The 22,500-nt window shown below is 38.8% G+C and overlaps 1 protein-coding gene across 1 annotated transcript; it reads left to right on the top strand.

Moving 5' to 3' along the window:
• The first annotated feature begins 1,165 nt into the window (after positions 1-1,165).
• reep3a (receptor accessory protein 3a) lies at positions 1,166-19,149 on the top strand. Its single transcript, XM_027159595.2, has 8 exons — positions 1,166-1,319; positions 9,486-9,558; positions 9,891-9,967; positions 10,078-10,198; positions 10,403-10,516; positions 13,941-14,052; positions 16,046-16,170; positions 16,311-19,149. The coding sequence occupies exons 1-8, from the start codon at positions 1,288-1,290 to the stop codon at positions 16,383-16,385; spliced, it is 729 nt and encodes a 242-aa protein (XP_027015396.1). The 5' UTR covers positions 1,166-1,287; the 3' UTR covers positions 16,386-19,149.
• Positions 19,150-22,500: the final 3,351 nt, after the last annotated feature.

The raw sequence follows: 22,500 nt of genomic DNA, 5'->3' as shown, positions 1-22,500 counted from the left end.
ATAATTACTCACATGCCACTGGTCAGGTTTCTGGCCCTTACTGGTGAAGCAGCACCCTCATCTGCTCACTTCTGGAAGTGGACTCACTAGAATCACCTTGGTTAAATCACAGTTTCCCAACCAACCCTATCCCTGGACAACCTCCTGCTATGAATATTTGAGTGCTTTAACTACTCCAACACACCCGAATTCACTAACTGACAGCTTGTATAGCCCATTCTGAGTAGAGGTGTGGGTTGAGCAGGGAAAACACTACACTGTGCAGTAAAGGTGTACACCAGGTCTAATGCTTGGATCCTGTGGTTTACGTTATTTGCATTCGCTTTCCATTTACCTGAAGTTCTGCACCTGGACATGACAATGAAAGGAGTCCAATGATAACTATAACTATACAGTCTAATAACTATGAATAAATATAGTATAATAACTATAAATAATAGACAGATATACAATAATCTTAACACTACATACATTATAAAAAAATGTCTAAAGATCAAGGATCAATATCGCTTGTGTGATTTTAATTGAAGTATTTGAGTACATAACAATAAACTCTGGAAAACCAAAGTGAAAACTTGCTTTTTTTTTTTACAGAAATAAATTAAAAACTAAAGCTACATCAGTAAAAATCTGTTATGGTATATACACACAGTACACTATACTATATACTGTAAACTATACACTACTAAGCCATGCACTATATGAATATTTTCACGTCTTAATGCATTTTTCTAATCTAATCATTTTTATAATCTAACACAAAATTAACAACATTACTAAGGGGAGCTCAGGAAAAAACAAAATTAGGCATGTAAACTTCACCTAGATACAATTCGATGCATCCAATCAGCGTTTTCAAGGGGCGGGGATTAGATCAAATTTGAGGTAATGATTGGACAAAATATCTATGTCAATGTTAACGTTTTTTTTTTCCTTTAGGGAAAACATGGACAAAAGGTGTTTTTAGAGCTTGAAATATAAGGGAATAATACACATAATAGCTTCGTTTAATTAAATGTATTGTAATACATAAAATAATATATAAAAAATAAACTCGTTTAACGGTTATTGCAAGCTGGATAAACAGCCAACGGATCAAATATTAAACCAAGTGCACTAGGTAGGAAGTAAAGCCGATCTTTTTCTACTGCATGTAGGGCACCTATGTAGTGACTCTGATGTGATTTGAAACACAGGCAGATATAACTTCCCTTATCCCACCTTAAACGTTGTTTGTCGCTTCGGGACAGGGAGTCTAGTTAAACTGGAAGGCGACAGGAGGATAAAATGGTTTCGTGGATTATATCCAGAGTTGTTGTGTGAGTAAAAAAATATTTTATACTGTTTTCATATATTTGTGAAATGTATGCGAGTCTTTCTGTGGGTTAGCACTTAGCTAACTAGTAGATGGAATGAGCACGCGCAACCACCAACTGACGTAAATACTGTTGTTATTATATTATATTATATTATATTATATTATATTATATTATATTACATGTTACAGAAAAAAGTTTGTACAAAAATACCATCATTTAGTTTTTCCAACTGACATCACTTATATATACATATATATATATATATATACACATATATGTCATATGAATATATATATTTTATATATATATATATATATATATATATATATATATATATATATATATATATATATAATATATATTCATATGACTTATATATATATATATATATATATATATATTATATATATATATATATATATATATATAATATATATATTCATATGACTTATATATATATATATATATATATATATATATATATATATATATATATGTATATGTTGTATAAGTATTGTCACGTTGTAATAAACGGTTTGTCTTTATACAAAACAAAAGACAAACAAACACAGTTTGACAGTTCAGTCCATTTTTTTGTTTTGTTTTACTGCTTCAGAATCTTAATAAAGCTTTCAGGTTTAAACCCAGTGTCGGTAAGAAGAAGAAAAAGTATATGTGTGTGTACTTTTGGGATTAGCGAGACATCAGATATGAAAAAAAAAAATCATTAATCTGAAATATTACTCATCCTGCAAGGTGACACTCGTCTATCTGTTTCACCATGTTGTTTTCATACACACAGAGATCTGAAAACACGTCAAGGACACGATGTGTGTGTGAAACTAGTTTTGGACGTGTTCTTATATTCATTAGTGATTCATCCTGTGTTAGTCTTTCAATTTATCGTCCGATTAAATGCTCTCAAGAAGGTGTGTGGTTCCTGTTCTGTAGGAGCAGCTCGTTAGCAGCAAATCGTTTGGTTTTGGGAACAAAATGGTAGACGTTTATCTATTTGAAGACAGATGAAAAATTCAATTGTCATGACAAGTTGGATATTGAAGTATAAAGTAACCTAGAGTAATCTTGACTTACCTGTGAGTTGAAACACAGCTCGATTTCACGTACGTTGTTAAGGCAGCAGGTGAACTTTCATTTATGGAAATGTCTTCGAAATGTTTCAAGGAACAAAGCACAAGGCAGAAAAATAAACATAACATTTCAATCAGAAATGCAAAGAAACTGACTATCGGTGTTATTCTACTTAACCATTTCCTGTATGCCCTGACGCTAGATTCATGCTATTATTGGATCTCGATAAGGAGAAAAATCCACGTTGACGGTATTTATTCTACCATTCAACCTTTAAACCGTTATTTTATTTCTTTTATATTTGGTGGAACGCTTGAGCGGAAACCTAAAAAAATGTCGTTTCCATTCAGTTTGAATCGTAACTTTTCCTGGTTACGACTTTACGGCTCTTCGACTCTCCTCGGCTCAAACACGTTCCCCAGAAAAACCTACAGTTTGGCAATACAAATGAACCTAACCTCAGTTAGATCATTAAAAACATTCCTGGCTTTCAAACGCCTGAACACGTCTGAATTAAAAATAAAGAGCAAGACAAAGATAATAGTTGTTATAATTAATAATTAACTCAATTAACTCAATCTTGAATTAATTATTAATTATAGACAGTAATTCCAGGGTTACCAGTCTGACATTTGGATTCGTATTGATTTCGTCTCAACGTGTGCACAAGCTTAGACGGTCTGCATGTCTGGTCACGTGACTTTCCAGGCAGAACGCAGCCCACTATGAAAATTCGAAGACACCCACGAGCAAGTTGTGGATATATCGCAGTATATCAGTGACATCACCACCTTAAAGTCGATGCTCAAAGATCTCTGCACATTTTGTGGACTGAAGGATAAAATTTTATTTGTTGCCCAATTGATGGATGTGCCATTCCTGCCTCGTTAGACCTCTAATAAGGTAGAAAGTGGACTTTCTTCTACTGAGGGATATATCTGACCTATATAACAGTAACAGTATTTTTAAGCCCCGTTTGGACTGGATTAGTTTATCACGTCTCCTCAGTAATAAAACTCTGGCACATGAATAAAATGACCAAGGAGCAGTGAGTTTCTAGCAGCTAATATTTTCTGTTTTCTCACTATTCTTTCAATACGTAAGCATCTAATTAATTTTTTTTTTACTTTAATAACATGTGGCAAGCGGTCAAACATCTTTTTTTAAAAATAAAAAGCACGAGGCCACATCTGCAAGGAAATCACATGTGCATCCATGATCAAAATTATCAGAGAAGAACTGAGTTTGGCAAAAAAGAGATAAAGATAAATAAACGTCACACAGGAGATGATGTAAATAAACGACAGTGGCATGTACAGCGGTACAACATATTTTAAACACAGAAGATTTTTAAATGAGTTTCGGAAAACAACACATTTTAATTTTGTCACTGGAAATGTTACTAATGACCATAATGATAAGAATCAGATCAGTGTCAGCGTCAGCTCCTGATCGCCCCATCCCTCTTCCCTCCTCCAATGTGTTGAATACATGACATGTCCAACTTTCCACACTTGTTCTCTTCGGGTGAATAAGTGCATCTTTCAGGTCCTTCTTGTATGCAGCACTTCAAAAGTATGAGATTTGGGACACTAATGAAATTCAGGAGTGAATAAACAATAAGGCAGTTGTAGGGATGTTATAGGTCAGGAACCTTTGTATCTTGATACAAACGTTTGATATTGAAATATTATAATAAAAGTTCAAGAACATTTTAAACCTTTTGCAGTCTGATAAGTGTTAAAGTGTTAAACTCTTAAACATTTGATCACGCTTATTAGATAGATTCTGATTCTGATTCTGATAAGAGCTTTAATTATAACAGTTTTAGAATTTGTAATTTATAACAGTTCATAAAACATAGACTATACTGTAAAAGGTTCCTGAAAAATCATTATCTAACGAGGTAGATTACAGTAGATACGACTGAAAACAGACATTCTTATCCACTCAGTGTTTACATCATTTGAATTATTTCAACCACGTAGGTTTAAAAGCACCCTGTTAAAGGCAGCCGAAGCAAAAATTACCCGACAAGACCCGCACCCTCACCGCGTCTTTTCCTCAACGATTATTCAGTAACACAACATTGTACCTGAGGAATAAGGAGAAGTTACTACCAAGCTAAACCGTGTTAATGAGTCGTGTGAATTTCTATTCAGTTGAACGAAGACGTCCTGTTATCTAAATCAGTGGTCCCCACCCTTTTTTTCGCCGTGGATCGGTCAACGTTTGATCATTTTACCTCGGCCCGCTGGGGGTGGGGGTGGGGGGTGGGCTGTTATACAATTAAATTAAAATTAATAATTTTTATTTAAACATGCCTTTTTAACTCACTACAACGCTAAATCAATGAGAACCCTGAGCTTGTTTCTTTGCAACGAGACGGTTCCATCTGGGGTAATAGGAGACAATGACACCCGAAGTGTGTTGCTTATGTCCAGTTTATTCCGTTGTGTTGTTTCGGTTGCCGTCACTGCAGAAAACCCCGCTTCACACAGATATGTCGGAAATGGCAATAGGGATTTAAGTGCTGTGGTGACAATCTCAGGGTATTCCGCCATGACTTTAATCCAGAACACCGGCAGAGTTTCTAACTTTCTAACGACGTCTGTTTCGTGCTCATTTTTGCTAATTTGTGGGTTAAATTTGAGCAAACACAATATACACGTACACCAAGCACTTTTAAACATGACAAAGTACCGGTGAACAGAGAGAAGAGTGATACACACCTTCTCTCTCCACCAAAGCTACAGCCGCTCAGCTCCAGACGTCACCTAAACCACGGCCCGATACCATGATACTTTGCGCACGCGCGGTATTGGTGCGGCTTTAGGTGACGTCTCTCAGCTCCCGGTTAACCTCTCGTCCATGGAAAGTCGCACAAACCCGAGAGAAATACACCACGATAAATAAAAAAGGAATAATTTAATGTTCCTTGGGCGGCCCGGTACCATTTGGTCCGCGGCCCTGGGGTTAGGGACCACTGATCTAAATAACTCGGCTTATTTAGGTGGCTGGTCAGTTAGTTTGTCCATGGGAATGCTAGCTTTGGATGATGACACAAAATACAAACAAAAATACATAAATACTATACAACATCCAGCTTCACCAGAATGCTTTGCTATTGTTTTTGTAAAATATTTCCTGAGCCCCAGGATCAATGAGCCTCTAGAAACTCCACGAAGCACTGTCTGAAAATAAACTGCGTTTCTTGACTGATCCACGTTGGCAGGCTGGGTTGTGTAAACCAGTTTGCTTTGCTTAGTTAATCATTCACACAAGAAGCGTTGCTTATCTTGGGAATCAATGATATCATGGCCACATCACACTTTAAGGCCATGTCTACCCGATATAGCCAAGACATTAACTTAACTTAAATGGTAAAGTTCACGGCCTGCATGATTCAGAACCCAAAATAACTGTATGCGTTGGAAAGCGTGAATGCTGGGATTCATCCACATTCATAAAATCACATCTGGAGTGCCTGAGACGGTCACGATGAGCACAGTATCATCGCTAGGTCTGGCGGTTAGTTAGAGGCAGTCTGAGATTTGCTGTAATAATAATTGTATGTTCAGGATATTTTGCTTTTGCAGTGCAATTTCATGTGAGATGTTCATTTTGGAAAATCTGACGAAGGACACAATTGTAGTAGCGGCACAAACAACAGCGGGTCAAAATCGGAAAAACATCAAGAGTCCGAGAGTGTGTAAAGGATCAGAAACCAGAACAACGCCAAACATCAGATATAAAGGCTCGAGCTAACGTACTACGTGCACTAAACATCTAGTGTTGGAATGTTAGAAGGGCAGTAACATCTGAAATAGACTTTTATTTTTCTAACAGGAAGTAGAAGCCATTTCCTAGTTTTTACGTCAAACGCACGTAACACGGTGCCGCACGCGCGAGTGTTTAGAATGTTCTTTTTAGTTTTTAAAATTAAAATCTGGGTTAATTTAATAACACAATTAAGTGTGGGCTAATTTAACATAATATACATTTGCAAGACATCTTCAACCGAGTGTTGTCGGCCATCTTGAATTTATTCTCACTTGCTTTTCTGTATTTCTGTTTGAGAAGTGTATCGAATGGAATTTTCACCGTGAACACACGACACACACTATTTATTCTGTACAATGGCATAAGAATGCAATTTAGGACACAGCTACAGATCGCTGAAGCCGACGCTGTTAAGAACGTCATGTCAAGTAGCTTTTATCGTCGTTTTAACTGTACATAGCTGACGCAGTGCAGAATGAAATTAAAAATGTTTCTCCAGGACCATAAAAGACATAAAACACCACAGAGCTAAGGATTGAAAAGTAAGTCATTGTAGCTGCAGCAACTTTATGTATGAAAAGTGTGAAATGTTTTAAGGAGCACATGACGTGTAGCACCGTCAGAAGGCAGCTGAGATGAATAGAATAATCGCGCTGCCGACCAAACTGCAGATTATTTTGATTAGCCTGCAAGAACATTTCAGAACATTTCTTAATAGACGTTATGTTAAGAATGATTTGTATATACGCTAACGTTCATAATACATTCATACAGTCTGGAATACACAGCTCGGGTAAACAAGTCATTAGTGAATCTTTAGTCATAAGTTTTGATGAGAAACTCAGTCTGGAAGTTTTCACTGATCGTTAGCTCAAGTTTTATGTAGAATATCGTATTTGTGTCCTTGTTAAAAAATCAGTCAGTGAGAGTTGAATTTTGTGGTTAAACATGTTAGGCAGTCAGATCTCTTTATAGAGCAGCTTTTCGTTCTTCCTGTGGGTTTCGAACGCATCAGGTTACTCGGACCAACACATGAGCTTGATTCAGACGTGTCTACTGAACCGAGTAACATGAACACGGTGAATATTTTCCTGTTTATTTTCTTTTCATTTGTTCACAATAAATATCATCAGTTTACTTTACATCCATCTCTCCTCACGCTTCTTTTTACACGTCAACGACACATCACCAGTATCCTCGGTAGTGGAGATGTACTGGAAGAAATATTCGAGTGCTTTTACCACCACACTACTGTACATACTTTAATCACCAACATCCTGGTGAGATTTCACGCTGTACCTCCTTTACATTAACACAACATCAATGTCATTCGATCTAATCATCAAGCAACATCTTCAAATTTCATCAAAGTTTAATGTAAACAGTGAAATCACGCTTGGTTGAGAAGCTTAATATTTCTAGTCATGAGTGATGATTTATTTAAAGAATGTGTTGAAAAAAAGAATATGCAAACAGAAGAAGTCTGAAGGCTCGCTGTTAATTCATATATAGTAAAGTTGGTTGGTCTTTATTTATTCCATATCGGCCAGCATGTGATTACTGGAAGTGAGTTATGATAGCATGTGATGTTCTGATGTTCTGTGTAGCTCAACTTACACAGGAGCAGTGTTTATCTGTTGTCTAGTACATGTAACTGGGATAGCTAGGGTTAGGGAGGCTGTTAGGCAATAGGGGGAATTGTTCCAGCAGCGCACACACACACACACACACACACACACACACACACACACACACACACACACACACACACACACACACACACACACACAGTATCAGGCAGTGCTGTCGTTCCCATAGTTACATGAAAATATACTGGCATGGATGTAACCTCACTAAAGGCTGCACTTTTCCCACAAACCCACAGTCACAGTCATCGCTCTGCTTTCCACTTGGCTCATTTTTCCACACAGTTTTTACACGATAAAATAAAAGGATTTAAAATAAAAGATAAAGGTAAAGAAATATACTTCAGGGATCCTTCTATACACGTTATAAATTTTTGTAACCACCATTAACTCCTAGTTAGTTAGGGATACTTCTGAATATTTTTTTCTACTATATTCATTGTTAACAGCACTATACAAATTAAATTAAAGTGAACTGAGTTGAGCCTTGATGCCCAATGACGCCTGAGATAGGCACAGGCTCCCCGTGACCCGAGGTAGTTCGGATAAAGCATTAGAAAATGAATGAATGAATGAACTGAGTTGAATAAATGATTTGCTATTAAATCATCTGCTGCTATGTACCGAACAGAAAACACACAGAATCCACTGTTTGTTACATTAATTGAGTAAAAAATGTTTCGGGCGCACATCTGGCAGGCAGCCACAAATGACCACCAGAAATGGCGCCGCAGTTCCTGGGTACCTCACAAAAGGTAATGCATGGCCCCAGGCGAGAACCTGTGGTCGGACTGGGGTGGCGACGTAGAGCCTATTGGATGGACCGCCGACTGGGTCGGGGACAGGGAGTGCCCGGCAGACCGCCTCTTCCAGGCCCCAACGTAAATGTGCCACTATCCTTGAATTTGAAATTATCAGCCTCTTCTTCAAAGCTTTGAAGGCCTCCTGGGCCTCAATGGTCCATACGTACGGCCAGTATGCAAGGTGAGCCGATCTGTCTGCAACGGAGCTTCAAACGGCGGGCCAAACCTTAATCAATAAATTTTCCAGCCGCCCCAAAGTTTACAAAGTTTACAAATCGGTCTACCTCTGAAACTCAATCAAATATCTTCTTCTTTTTGAACTCCTAGTGGTTATATTACCTGTCAGAGCGCTATGCTCTCTGATACTTATTACCGTGCTGAAACTCAATAGGAAACTCTTTTTCTAACTCTTATAGGTCTATATGTTACCTCTCAGAGTGCTATGCGTTCTGATAGGTATTACCGTTCTAACTCTGGCACAGATTTTGTCCGCACGCCGAGCGCCGAAACTTGGGGTCTGAATTAGCAGCGTGCACAGGTGTCGTGGGTTGCGCTAACTGCAGCTACGTGACCGAGAACCTATAAAGAGTCATGCTGGTGGCTGCGGGATTGCCTGAAAGGCACCCGTGACGTTACAATTTCAGCTTCTATTGTCCATTATACTGTAACTGAAATAGGAGCTTAACTTAAAAAAGATATAAATTTTTTAATTAAAAAAAAAATTACTTTTATATTCTTATGCTAAAAAAAGCTTATTATATATTTGAGAACATCTCAGAATTTGAAGTAATTATAATAATAATATTAATAATGGATTGATTTATGTCTGAATGTTTGTGTTGCAGGCTTCTCTTTGGCACACTTTATCCAGCATATTACTCCTACAAAGCAATCAGGACCAAGAGTGTAAAAGAATACGTAAGGCTGAATTTTTTTTTTCTTTCCTCGTATTTACGAAATAATACGGTAAAATCGTGAAAAAAGAGGTGGTCTGGCCATGGAGAAATGGGATTAATATTTTAGTTATTTCTTATATATTATAATTTTCACAAAAGACCATACAAGTTAGTCACACTGTTGCTGTTGTTATTAGCATTAGTATTGCTGAATCAGCATCTGTGCATCCTGTAGAGAGGAAAAGCAGCACAGCAGCTGATTCCTGCCAAGACCTTCTGTCAGTTCCCTTTCATGTGTGTGTGTGTCTGTGTCTGTGTCTGTGTCTGTGTCTGTGTGTCTGTGTGTTTCCACAGGTGCGATGGATGATGTACTGGATCGTGTTTGCGCTCTATACTGTAGCCGAGACAGTCGCAGACCTCTCCATAGCTTGGTGAGACATCATTAGATATTTCAATTGTTTTGGTTAGGATTTATTTTTCATGTCAGCATTACATTTGTCCCTCATGATCTCATGGCCATCTTCTCCAATGTTTTCCGCAGGTTTCCGCTGTACTACGAGTTAAAAATGTTTGTGGTGATGTGGCTGGTGTCGCCGTACACCAGGGGAGCAGGTCTGATCTTCAGAAAGTTCCTGCACCCGCTTCTGGCCTCAAGAGAAAGGGTACGCTCTTTAATTAACCCCTCGGCACTTTTTTTTAATAAAGGAAACGGTCCTCCGAAATGCCAAGGACACTAATAATGAATGGAGACTTTAACTTTAACTCCTTTAGGTCTTTATGGCTTTAGAAAGAGCTGTAGTGAGGGTTCATCTGTTAGAGGTCATTAAAAAAAAGAAGGAAAAGAAAACTTTTTGTGTGTGTATCAGGAGATAGATGATTACATCGTGCAAGCCAAAGAGAAGAGTTATGAGACCGTCGTGAACTTTGGAAGGCAAAGCCTCAGTGTCGCTGCTGCAGTCGCCGTCACTGCTGCTGTCAAGGTAGTACACACACACACACACACACACACACACACACACACACACACACACACACACACACAGATCTCAAAAATGAATAAACCCAGATTTGGTTTGTTTTGCTGTCATGGTAACAGATACAGACACACAACACTGACATTTATATGTGCATTTAAGGCCACAAGCTAATTTCTTTTAATCTTAACTTAACCTTATCCGAAACAAACATACCTTGTTCCATCTCTTTTAAAAGTATTAAGCACATTGATATTCCCCTCTCTTTCTAATGCATTTGACAACCTCCCGAGCAATTTATCAACGCTTAAAGAGGAGGCCTTATGCTACAGCGATGGATTGTTTATCTCTTAAATGCATTTTCTCCTCCAAAATCCTGATTTGTTTCCTTTCTTCACTCTGCCTTTTGGTTTTCACCTGAAGTACGTCAGCTTAAAGTCAAGGGACGTCACCTGGCACTTCTTTGTAGAAAAACTGGTCCGGCTGTTATATGGATGCTCTTCATGCAGCTAAATGTACCTACCTTACAGAATTGATAAAGTCCAACGAAGGGAAGGCAAGAACTTTGTTTTCCCATATCATTAATATTTTCCGTCCACCCGATACACTTGCACCTCATCTGTACTGATCAACTGATCAATGTAATTCTTTATGACCTTTTTTTAATGTCAGAATGAAAAGTATCCTCTTTAAGCTGTAAAGCTGCAGTGCACCACCTTTTTAACTTCACGGGTTTCCTTCTTTTCCATCTACAATTACACTTCCTACTGTTGCCACTTTCCAGTCTCATTCAGTAAAAGCCTGTCTATCGTCTTTGTCTCCATTTATCACCGACAATGTACATTCATCTCTTACCTCTGGTTTGGTTCCTTCAGCTCTGAAAACAGCACAGATCCTAATAACTTCAATAATGTTTGTCCAAGTCACCATTTCTTGCCCAAATGCTTGAGAAATCATTTGGATCACGCTCACTTAACTAATAATAGCCTGTATAGAAAGTTGCAGTCTGGTTTACAGTACTCAGACAGGATCTCAGTATGGTCTCCTGATGGCTTCTTTTAGCCTTCGATCCCATCCCACGTAACATCCTTCTAAGTAGACTTATTTCTTTTGGAATTACTGCCACTGCTTTTAACACGTCCTACTTCTTGCCTTATCGTAAGCCTTTCTTCTCTTTCTTTCTTTGTTTTTATCCTCCATGTCGATGTTAAAACCGCTTTCTGCTAATGTCACACATGCGCACTGAACACTCTCTCCGCACATATTGACAAGCCCCGCCCCTTTCTGCTCATTGTCTACACGTTTGTTTTGATTTTTGTTTAGTTGACGACCCGACTCAGTTTTCTGAAGCATTTCTCAAAAATCGGAGACCCCACCTTTAAATCATATCTCTCTAGCCACCATCAGATTGTCCAACTTTAAAACTCAGTCCTTCCCTGTTCCAAGTGGAATTTCACATGGGAATGTGCTGGGGCCCCTTTTATTTATAATTTATCTGTCATATCAGTCTGGCTTTCTAATAACTTTCCTAAACAGTGATAAAACTGAGGTTCTTGCACTGACAAATTTAGCTCCTGTCTCTGTTGAGGTCCCACAGTTTCTTCTTCTCTTCAGATCAAGAGTCTGAGTGTGATCTTGGACAGCTCTCTCTGTTGTTCCACACACACACACACACACACACACACACACACACACACACACACACACACACACACACACACACACACACATATATATATATCAGAACTGTATGATCTGTATGTATCTATATGATGTAATATACATATAATTTTCCTCTTCATGTTTTAAATCATTTAAGTTATGAACAAGACATGAGTCACAGTTATGCTCAATATAAGAAGCAGAGTTTTTGTTTATAGTTTCATATTTTATCCTTTAATGCTTTTTTTATTTCATCCTTATCTCTCAGGCTTTGCTGCTTAAAATAATCGCATGTGGTGGAACCTTATTTTAGAATATAGTGGGCATTTCTGCTGTGCTTTGCTTCTGTATCTTTCATTCTCCCTCTCTCTCTCTCTCTCTCTCTCTCTCTCTCTCTCTCTCTCTCTCTCTCTCTTTCTGTCTCTCTCTGTCTCTCTCTCTCTCTCTGCACACTAGACTAACCTCCTAATGGTCTTTGTACCTGGCTAAAGGTGGCGGAGCTAAAGGTAACAGAGATTTGTTCATTTTCCGCTCACTTTCTGCTTTGTACACACGAACCCTGAAACTCAGAGAAATCTAATCTTTAACCGATGTCAGTTTATCCTAAGATTTATTTTTTCTTTATCTGATTGACAGGGGAGGGAGTAATACCATCTCTTCCTCCTCTCTCTCGGACTCCTGTCCGTGAATATCGCCAAGATTCGGACTTACAATCTCGCAAAAAAGACGACGCGCATAAATGCTTAGAAATGTTTCTATCGGTGGATACGAGGGGACACAGAGGCCATCCTTTGCTTAGTAACCGATCTGTTCAATTGAAAGTAAAGTTTGTTGAACCTCCAGGGTGCCAATAATTCTGGAGCTGACCATATACAGTATAATGGAGCTAACTGATCACGGCTGAATTATACAAACACACTGCAGTCTTCTTAAATGTGGACAGCATCATGTTAAAAATTCTACCCAAAAAAACCTTACCTATCTTTGGGGTTTCACAAAACTAGGACATTATATATATATAAAAAAGAACAGTAATGACTTGCTGATATTTTCTTGAGGTTCCAAACACGACGTAATACAATCAGAATCAGCAATAAAGATCACATTCTCATTTGTTTCCTTTAGTCTGTATTAATACCCTTAATTTATTGTTGGATATTACCTTTAACCTCCTAAATTAGGTCTCCAGACAACCGAACTTCAAACTTCTTCTTTTAGTTCATAGTTGATTAACTGGAACTCTTCACTGAGATTATGGAAGTTACCGTTTCACTTCCTTAAAACAAATTTAACCACAAAATCATTTGAACAACTTCCTGTTCGGTATAAGGGTGTTTATGGTCTCATGGTGTGGACGTGGTAGCCTAGTTGCCCAGATGTATGTAAGTTGCTCTGAATAAAGGTGTCTGCCAAATGCCATAAACGGAAATGCTTAGTAGATCTGCATAAATGGCATAACACATGCCATCAGGAATCAGTCCCATTGTACCATCTGTCCAACCTAAACCTAATGGGATAAGAGACAAATGTAGAAATCAAGGCATCTGTCGTAAATATACACATCCTCTCCTTAAAGCGGTGCCATGGTCTCAGTAAGATATTTCCCTCCTTAGCTACTGCAGCATGAAAACATCCGAGTGTCTGCTCAGTGACCGGGTCTTTTTAATAAAGAACGCAATCACAAATTCTGCTAAAAAGTACTAATGCTAAGAGATGCAGAACTCAAACATGCTAACACTCATTTTATTTATTTATTTATTTATTACAGGGACAGGGTGCCATCAGTGAGCGTCTAAGGAGTTTTAGTATTCCTGACCTCACCCAGGTTCCTACCGGCCAATCAGCATTAGGGAAACCCGTGAAGCTGACCCAGGGCTCTGGTAATTAATTCAAAATAATTACCTATATTATTCTAATAAATCTGTAATTTTTCTTCGTTTGTTTTCGTATACATTTATATCCATGTCTCATGTTTCCAGGCAACACTGTAGTGTTCTTGGTCAAGGAGCTTTTTGATTCCCACTTTGTACAATTGATGATTATTTCACGAAGCCGACATTTAAGCAGGATGTGTCCTGGCACCCATCGTGGAGTCTAAAGAACCGGACATGTACACACACCGTTTCCTACACACACACACTTTCTAACTGAGTATGATAACAGTATACTGTTTTTCTTCCTTCTCCAGTTTGAACACAGCAATATATATATTAATAATATCTGGAATATAAGCAGAGCATCACATCAGCATCACCCTTTAACTGGCATTGGCTTTTTCAGAAAAGTCAGAATATTCTACGAATATCATCCACTATAAACTTACAGACTGTCATTCCTGTGTGCTCTGCACATCCTGCAAACATTTCTGTTCCTTACTCAGTGTTTTTGACAACTTTTCCCAGAGAAGTAAGGCTCGGAGGCGAATATATTTATAGCTGGATTTCTTTAGAAGCCCACACAATGCTGTGACCATGTTACGGGATAAAAAATGACGCACCTTGGTTCAACCTGGAAATGATACTTTAAAGCTTTAAAGACGTAATAATCTCAAATAATAACCGTGGTGCTTTTGAACACAGCCATCTCCAGCTCTGTAAATATCAGGATTTAGAAAGCTAATAGTTTTTCATCGCTTGTTTACTCTGCTGATTGCTTCAGGCATGTCCTGTGTACCTCGAAATACCAGGATACAACATTCCAGAAATAATCTTCACCCACTGGAGATTAGTCATGCACTCAGAGACTGGTCATGAGGATGAACTTCGCCATGAACTTTCTCCTTAAGGGAGCATGTTTAAGAGGAGCATCAGAAGTCAGATGTAGATAAATCTTAAATCTAGTGATCGGCAGCCAAAAGCCGGCTTTTTCACTGTACTGTTTTTTTTTTTTTTTTACTGTCTCATACAAAAATCTCCTGTATAAACTCACCAGCAGCCCATTTAATACAGCTGATGATAAACCTCTGCCATTGACACTGTTCTTCTAAAATATCGAATGTGCTGTATATATAGAGCTACAATATCATTATAATTCATTGTAAGAATTATTTAATTAAGTAATCTTAGATTAAATCTCGACTGTTCCAATAATTACGATGTTCTCGGTAAACATTTTAAATTAATGGTAATCTGCGTGGTTATATTATTTAATCTCTCTAGTATCTCTTTTCCACCAAAAAGAACCGGGTGCTGGTTCAGAGCGAGTGCTGGTGCTGGTTCAAATTTGGTTCCACTGGCGAACCGGTTTGCCTTTCCATCGGTTAGAGAGCATCACAGAGCCGAGTCTGACGTCACCGTATACGTGTCATGTTACACAACAACGTTAGCGCAGCAGCGACAATCACAAACACAACAACAACAATGGTGGATGTTGCTTTACTGTTAATGCTCATGATTTTGTAAACCTACATCGGCATCCAAACGCGGCGAATAAAACGTGTACGTGCAGCTCCGTGTAATCTGTATAAACGGAGGTTGTAATCGAGAAAGTACATAACCTTATTTTATCATTAACACAGAAAAAATTTAGCCTGAGCATGTAGCTACATACTAGCATGTGTGCTGATAACTGATCATATTGAGGTAAAGTAAAAGTGTATTAAACATTAGTATACTTGAGGTGCATTACCAAAAGTGCTAACAGTAGCCCCGCCCACAACCCGCACCCAGCTCCGCCCACAGCCCTGACACAAGTGGTTCTTAAGTCCAGACCAGCAACGTTTTGGTGCTACTTAAAAACCAAAAAGAAAGAACTGGTTCTAAATCAGGCTCCGAGCTTGCACTCAAACTGCCTCGGTGGAAAAGGGGCATAGTACTTTTAAGTTCAATAAATACATGTAACTGCTCTGATGCACCTTCAATCCTACTCTTGTAGAATACGATCAGGCAGGACACGGAGAGGAAGTAGACGGAACGTGTTCAGAGGACGACTCATCATTGAAGGGTCTGCGTAGAACTCAGAGTGTGAAGATGAGTCGTGCCAAAGTTATACGCAAAGAGGTGTGTATGCACAAGCAACATTAATGACTGCTATCTTTAATCCAACTCTTATAATCTGGATCTGTTTATTTTGTGTGTGTGTGTGTGTGTGTGTGTGTGTGTGTGTGTGTGTGTGTGTGTGTGTGTGTGTGTGTGTACAGTCTCGTTACGGCTCCCTGAAAATGAAAACCAGGAGGAGGCCAGTGATCGCTGCCAACACTTTTGAACAGCCATGACCAAAAGAAAAACACACCAGGAACCAGCTCGCGTCATCCAATTAGACAAGACCACAAAACCTTTACACGAACAAGCCGAATCTTTTTGAATCACACTCTCGAGGACCCTCTGTATGAACAGGACTGGTCATTATGTGTCACTCTGCAAATCTTCCATGAAAAGTCATCAGTAACACCCACCAAACCGCCCAGGTACCAACAAGCCGAGTCACTCAGCACACACTCCAGCTGTGGTATGAACAGATCCGTTTATCCTGCAACACACACCATGGGAAACCTCTGTATGATGGATGGAGGCTTATTACACACCACATTCCACAGCAGTATCTGTACCAACAGGCCTGGTCATTCTGTTACGTGCCACTGACGTCTGTGCTACAGAAGGTTTGTCGGACATGGCCATTTCACCTAAAAGACACCTAAAGAGCCTCTGTGAACAGTCCTGATCATCAACCAGTACTTTAACGTGATGTAAAAAGCCTTACAGGGAGCCTCCATACGGACACAGCAGATCATCCCTCCATGTTAACAAGTTGTGTCAATCGAGAACACACAGAGGAAGCCTGAACTTAAGAACCTCACGTCCGACAAACCTAACACTCACAACCGTGTCTGTAGAACAGAGGATCATCTTAAAAGACACCCAAAGAGACACCCATTACAAAACAAACTAAATCAAAGCATGTATCGGGAAAATCCCTAGCATCACATAACGCAAATCTGTAGTCACTGCATGAAGAAGCTTCGTCAATCTGTCACACACGCTTGGAGTGTCTATATGGACACGATTTGTCATTCCGTAACACACACCTAGGGATCTTCTGTATGAAGGGGTTTCCTAATTCTGTAAAACACTTGAAAATCCTCTCAATTAAGGGGCTTTGTTATTACGCAACACACCCGAGGATCCTCTCATCTTCTCCCTATATACAGTATGAATAGGCTTCTTCATTCCAGAACAAACCCAAGGAGCTTATAATTAATAGAACAGGCTTCATCAATATGTAATAAACATCCGAGGAGTTTCTATACGAGGATTGTTGATAAACACTCGTCCAGTTAGCTCCTTAACACACTCTAGAGCTTCAGTATAAAACCTATCACAGGTGCTTATCATTAATCCCCCCTTTAAATTCAGATCAGCACAGGTCTAAAATGCTGGACTGGTATAAAACGACATGTGTCAAACACACCATCATCATACGTGACATTGACTGACAATTTTCTTTATTTATGCAGAGCTTCGTCTCTCAGACCCGTCGTTTCCCATCTGAAGCACTTTCTTACCTATAATGGGACACGTTGCATAGCAACAGCATTTAAATCGATTAGAGTGTGTATCAGATCCGTTCATACACCGGCACATAAAGATCTTATTTATTTACTAATATTTACACCCAGAACCAAAATAGGAAAACTAGCATGCTTGTATTTTACAATAATTCACTATGCATTGACGAAAAATCCATGAATTACTAATCTTTATTCACGTTTCATGGATAACGCTCTTTTATTTTTTTCATCGGTTAGCTAGTTTTAACTCGATTGTTTTGTTGCAATACCAAAAAAAATGCCTTTAGTTCCTCATTAGGGCTTATTAAACAGTTTCAGGTGTACCGTCGTAACATTCCTGATATTCAGCACTTATCTGTTTGTCTCAAACGTGCGCATGCGCAAGTCGCGACGCTCCACGGATCGTTTACAATGTATTATTTGTGTATTTTTTATGTTATCGTGTGTTATTGCTTAATTTATGGCACGTGTAGATAATTGAACGATAAACACAATATTGTGTCACGGTCCGAGATTCGCGCTACATCAGACCCATGTGCAGGATTCAAATTATTTTAATTCTTTTTAATTCTTTTGTTTTATTTAACCAAAAACTAACAAATTAAACGACTCGATACGTGAATACTTGAAAACGTGGTCAAAAACAAAACTCAACAAGGACAGAAACAAACAGGTGTAAATAAGGCAACGAATAATTAAGAACAGGTGATATAACGCATGACATGACCACAGGACACTCAACTGGGAGTAATGATCCACCCACCGGCGCGCCCTCTAGTGGACTGTCAGTGAATTGTCCCAATAGTTCATTACATTCATTTCAAAACTATGTAATTCTCAGATATCCCATAAGAACCACGCGGAAGAAATAAAAGAATAAATAATATAACGTGTACGAACAATGTGTACAAATCAAAACCATACAAATGTAACACTAAAAAAACAGATTGTGAATTTCGTCATTTTCAACTCGAGACACTTATTGTTGTTGTTTTTTTATTAAACATGTACTACACAACAAAAATTAACACATTTCACTGGAATCTTATTTTATTAAGAAGCTCAAGACAGCACCGACATCATCAACTGGTGTTTCACATGCCAGCGTAAACCAGTCGAAAATTTTTAAAGACATGATCTTACACCCAAACCCGTGTCGTATCTGGACACAAATACAGGATCACTCAGTAAATTAAGGGTCAGTGAACGTGGTTTTGTCCTGATTGTTCAAAATCATTACATAGTTATTTAGTTTGAAATTATTGGACTGATTATAAACTGTACTCACACTTTTTTTTTATTTTGTGAAGACCAAAATACTGTATGTTATATGCAAGTGTGTAATATTATCTTGTTAGTGTCCAACTACAGTGTTGCACCGTTATGTTTTTTTGCCTAACTTTCTGTCCAATATTCCTTTTCGGTCAAACATTAAAACTTGGCTGTCGGACCGAGATGCTTTTTGAAATTACGCTTTGTCGATTGAGTTTGTTGCAAGTTAAAGGAGAGCGTAAGAATGAGAGAAAACACTAACCTGATACAACACATGCTTGAGCTCCACGGCCACCGGCACACCCAGTCAGAGCGACCGGAATGTCTCTGAATAAACTGATAAATAAAGTTGTTTTAGAACTGTTGTGTTTTTGGGTCAATATTAAAAGAACGGTATCAGATCTGCAATTCCAAATATGAGTTTATAGAAAATAGCAATGAGCTGAGAGCCAGAAAGGAACAGTTATCTTTTTCATACACATGCTAGGGTCTGGGGAAATCCTCTGGATTATGAAAAACAAAAAAGGATAATAAAAAAAAATAGCTTGTTTAATCCCAGACATTATTTTGACTGCGTTATACTGTATTTTTTAATAAAAAATAGATTTAAAAATTTAAAAAAAAGATTAATTTATTATATTGATTATATTAATTATTTAAAAGATTCATTTATTAATTTATCAATGTGGCAGGAACAAGAGGAAGGGGAGCAAAGCTATTTTTGCAAATTACAATGAAATTTGATTTGAATTTTCCCCCAAGGAATCTAACATACATGGGTTCAAATCAATTCAATTCAATTCAATTCAAGTTTATTTGTATAGCGCTTTTTACAATAGACATTGTCTCAAAGCAGCTTTACAGAACATAAACATAGAGCAGAAGGTAAACATAATTAATGATAAAGGAAATAACGAATAATAAAAGAAATAAGAATTAACAGAATAAAAATTCTAGATTAAATCAACAATAATGGTCAGAGACATTGTCCACCATACAAACGTAGATCGTTTATTGACCATTCTCAGGTAAAGGAAACATTAAAATAGAGCCAAACATTTGTTCCTTTACCAGCAGACCACTAGGCAGTGAACCAGAGCCTACAAAGGCTCAGGCTAAACTCGCTGCAAACAAACACATCAAAACAATGTAGAAATGAGAAAAAGGAAATATAATCAGAAACAGAGGAAGTGTAATCAAACATGTCGACCCAGTGCTAGCTTCCCAGCACGGCTCAGGACAGAGATAGTGTGAGTTCAGTGTGTGAGTACAGACATACAAGTATATGGACACATAGAAATGTTAAAGACAGTTTTTAAATGTTTAAGGCACCCAATGAAAGTATAGTAAATGTAGGTGGAAGCTCAGACACATCAGGACTTGTGTAATGATCTAACGGTATGGTTTATACGGAGTCATCTTCAATTATATGTAGGAGATTTCTAAACGTTTACACCACAGCGCTCATAAACGCTGGATTCTGATTGGTCAGAAGGTGACGATTAGTTTCCTCTAACAGCAGCTCTGACAATAGTGCAGCTGCAAGACAAAACGGTTTCTATAGTAACAGCCGATCCAGAGAGATCATTTACGATTAATAATTAATCAACATATAAAAAAGGTCAACGAAGAGAAAATGTTGATAAAATTGTTGAATGGGCAAAGTGCGCTTTGTCGCGGTCAGAAATAAAGCAGCGATTTTTTTTTTCTTTTGTATTCTATTTTCTAAAATTATTCCGCCTTATTATCCATTTAATAGGATCAAATAAGGCGGAATAATTTTAGAAAATAGCATACAAAAGAAAAAAAAAAGTCCTGCTCACACCTCAAATACAATGTTTTTGTGTAATAGAGGAGTTGCTTAACTGCCAGGCTTGTCATGCGCTGGATTGACCGCTAGGTGGAGCCTTTGGGTTTGTTTGTGATTTTGACTCTCAAAAAATGTCCTCCTGACAAGGGAGAGAGAGATTACGGGGAGAGGGTGAAGGTGGGATGGGGGAGACACAGGGGACAGACAGACAGACAAGAGAGTGAGAGAGAGACACAGAGGACAGACAGACAGACAGAGTGAGAGAGGGGGAGAGACACAAGGGGGCAGAAAGACAGACAGAGAGTGAGAGAGAGACACAGGGGACAGACAGACAGAGTGAGCGAGGGAGAGAGGCACAAGTGGGCAGAAAGACAGAAAGAAAGAGAGACACAGGGGACAGACAGACAGAGTGAGAGAGGGAGAGAGACACAAAGGGGCAGAAAGACAGACAGAGAGTGAGAGAGAGACACAGGGGACAGACAGACAGAGTGAGCGAGGGAGAGAGGCACAAGTGGGCAGAAAGACAGAAAGAAAGAGAGACACAGGGGACAGACAGACAGAGTGAGAGAGGGAGAGAGACACAAAGGGGCAGAAAGACAGACAGAGAGTGAGAGAGAGACACAGGGGACAGACAGCCCGAAAGACAGAGTGAGCAAGGGAGAGAGAGACACAAGTGGGCAGAAAGACAGAGTGAGAGAGAGACACAGGGGACAGACAGCCCGAAAAACAGAGTGAGCGAGGGAGAGAGACACAAGTGGGCAGAAAGACAGACAGAGAGTGAGATACAGGGGACAGACAGCCAGACAGACAGAGTGAGCGAGGGAGAGAGACACAAGGGGCAGAAAGACAGAAAGAGAGTGAGGGAGAGACACAGGGGACAGACAGACAGAGTGAGAGAGGGAGAGAGACACAAGGGGGCAGAAAGACAGACAGAGAGTGAGAGAGAGACACAGGGGACAGACAGACAGACAGACAGACAGAGTGAGCGAGGGAGAGAGACACAAGTGGGCAGAAAGACAGTCAGAAAGAGAGAGAGACAGGGAGTGCGAGGGAAACAGAACAAGAGAGAGACAGGAAGAGAGAAAATAAAAAATAATAGAAAATAAAAAAATGTAATAAAGATTTAAAAAGTAAACAGTAAAATACAGTGAAAAATGGGGGCTTTTTATTGCAAATTTTAAAGCGGTGGCGATTTACATGTCCATCGTGTAATTATTCATTTGTTTATTTTTAAAATGTCGTAACTGATTAATAAACAGCACATTTAGCCTTTTGAACCCTACTGTAGACGTACCGCCTTGTTTACGGTCTTGTGCATTTGCCACGTGTTTGACCTTTGCTTAGGGTTAGCGCAGTTTAATTTTCACACCTCCGGGCCATAAAAAAGTGAGGTTTACCCTCACACACAAGCTCACACACGCTCGAGGGCCACCGAAGTTCTGAACGATGAGTAACGAGGACGCATGACTCACTCTACAACACTGATAATTTACTCATCTTTGTTGTTTTGATGCGTTCCTTTATGAGCGCTAATGTGCGGCTTTACTTAGTGACGCACGTTGCGGCGGCAAACGTACAAAAGTTCAAGTAAAAAGAAGAAGAAGAGGAAGAAGAAGAAGAAAATGTGATGGTTATTGAAAAGAGAACATATTAATGAATCATGTCAGTGCCTTGGGCTTGTAGGAATAAACAGCAGCAGTTGTTGTTGCATGTGCAAGCATGTGTGTGTGTGTGTGTGTG

The sequence above is a fragment of the Tachysurus fulvidraco genome, chromosome 12, assembly GCF_022655615.1.
Source record: "Tachysurus fulvidraco isolate hzauxx_2018 chromosome 12, HZAU_PFXX_2.0, whole genome shotgun sequence".
Lineage (NCBI taxonomy): Eukaryota > Metazoa > Chordata > Actinopteri > Siluriformes > Bagridae > Tachysurus > Tachysurus fulvidraco.
Note: the sequence above shows the minus strand (reverse complement) of the source record. Positions and strands in the feature narration are given on the sequence as shown.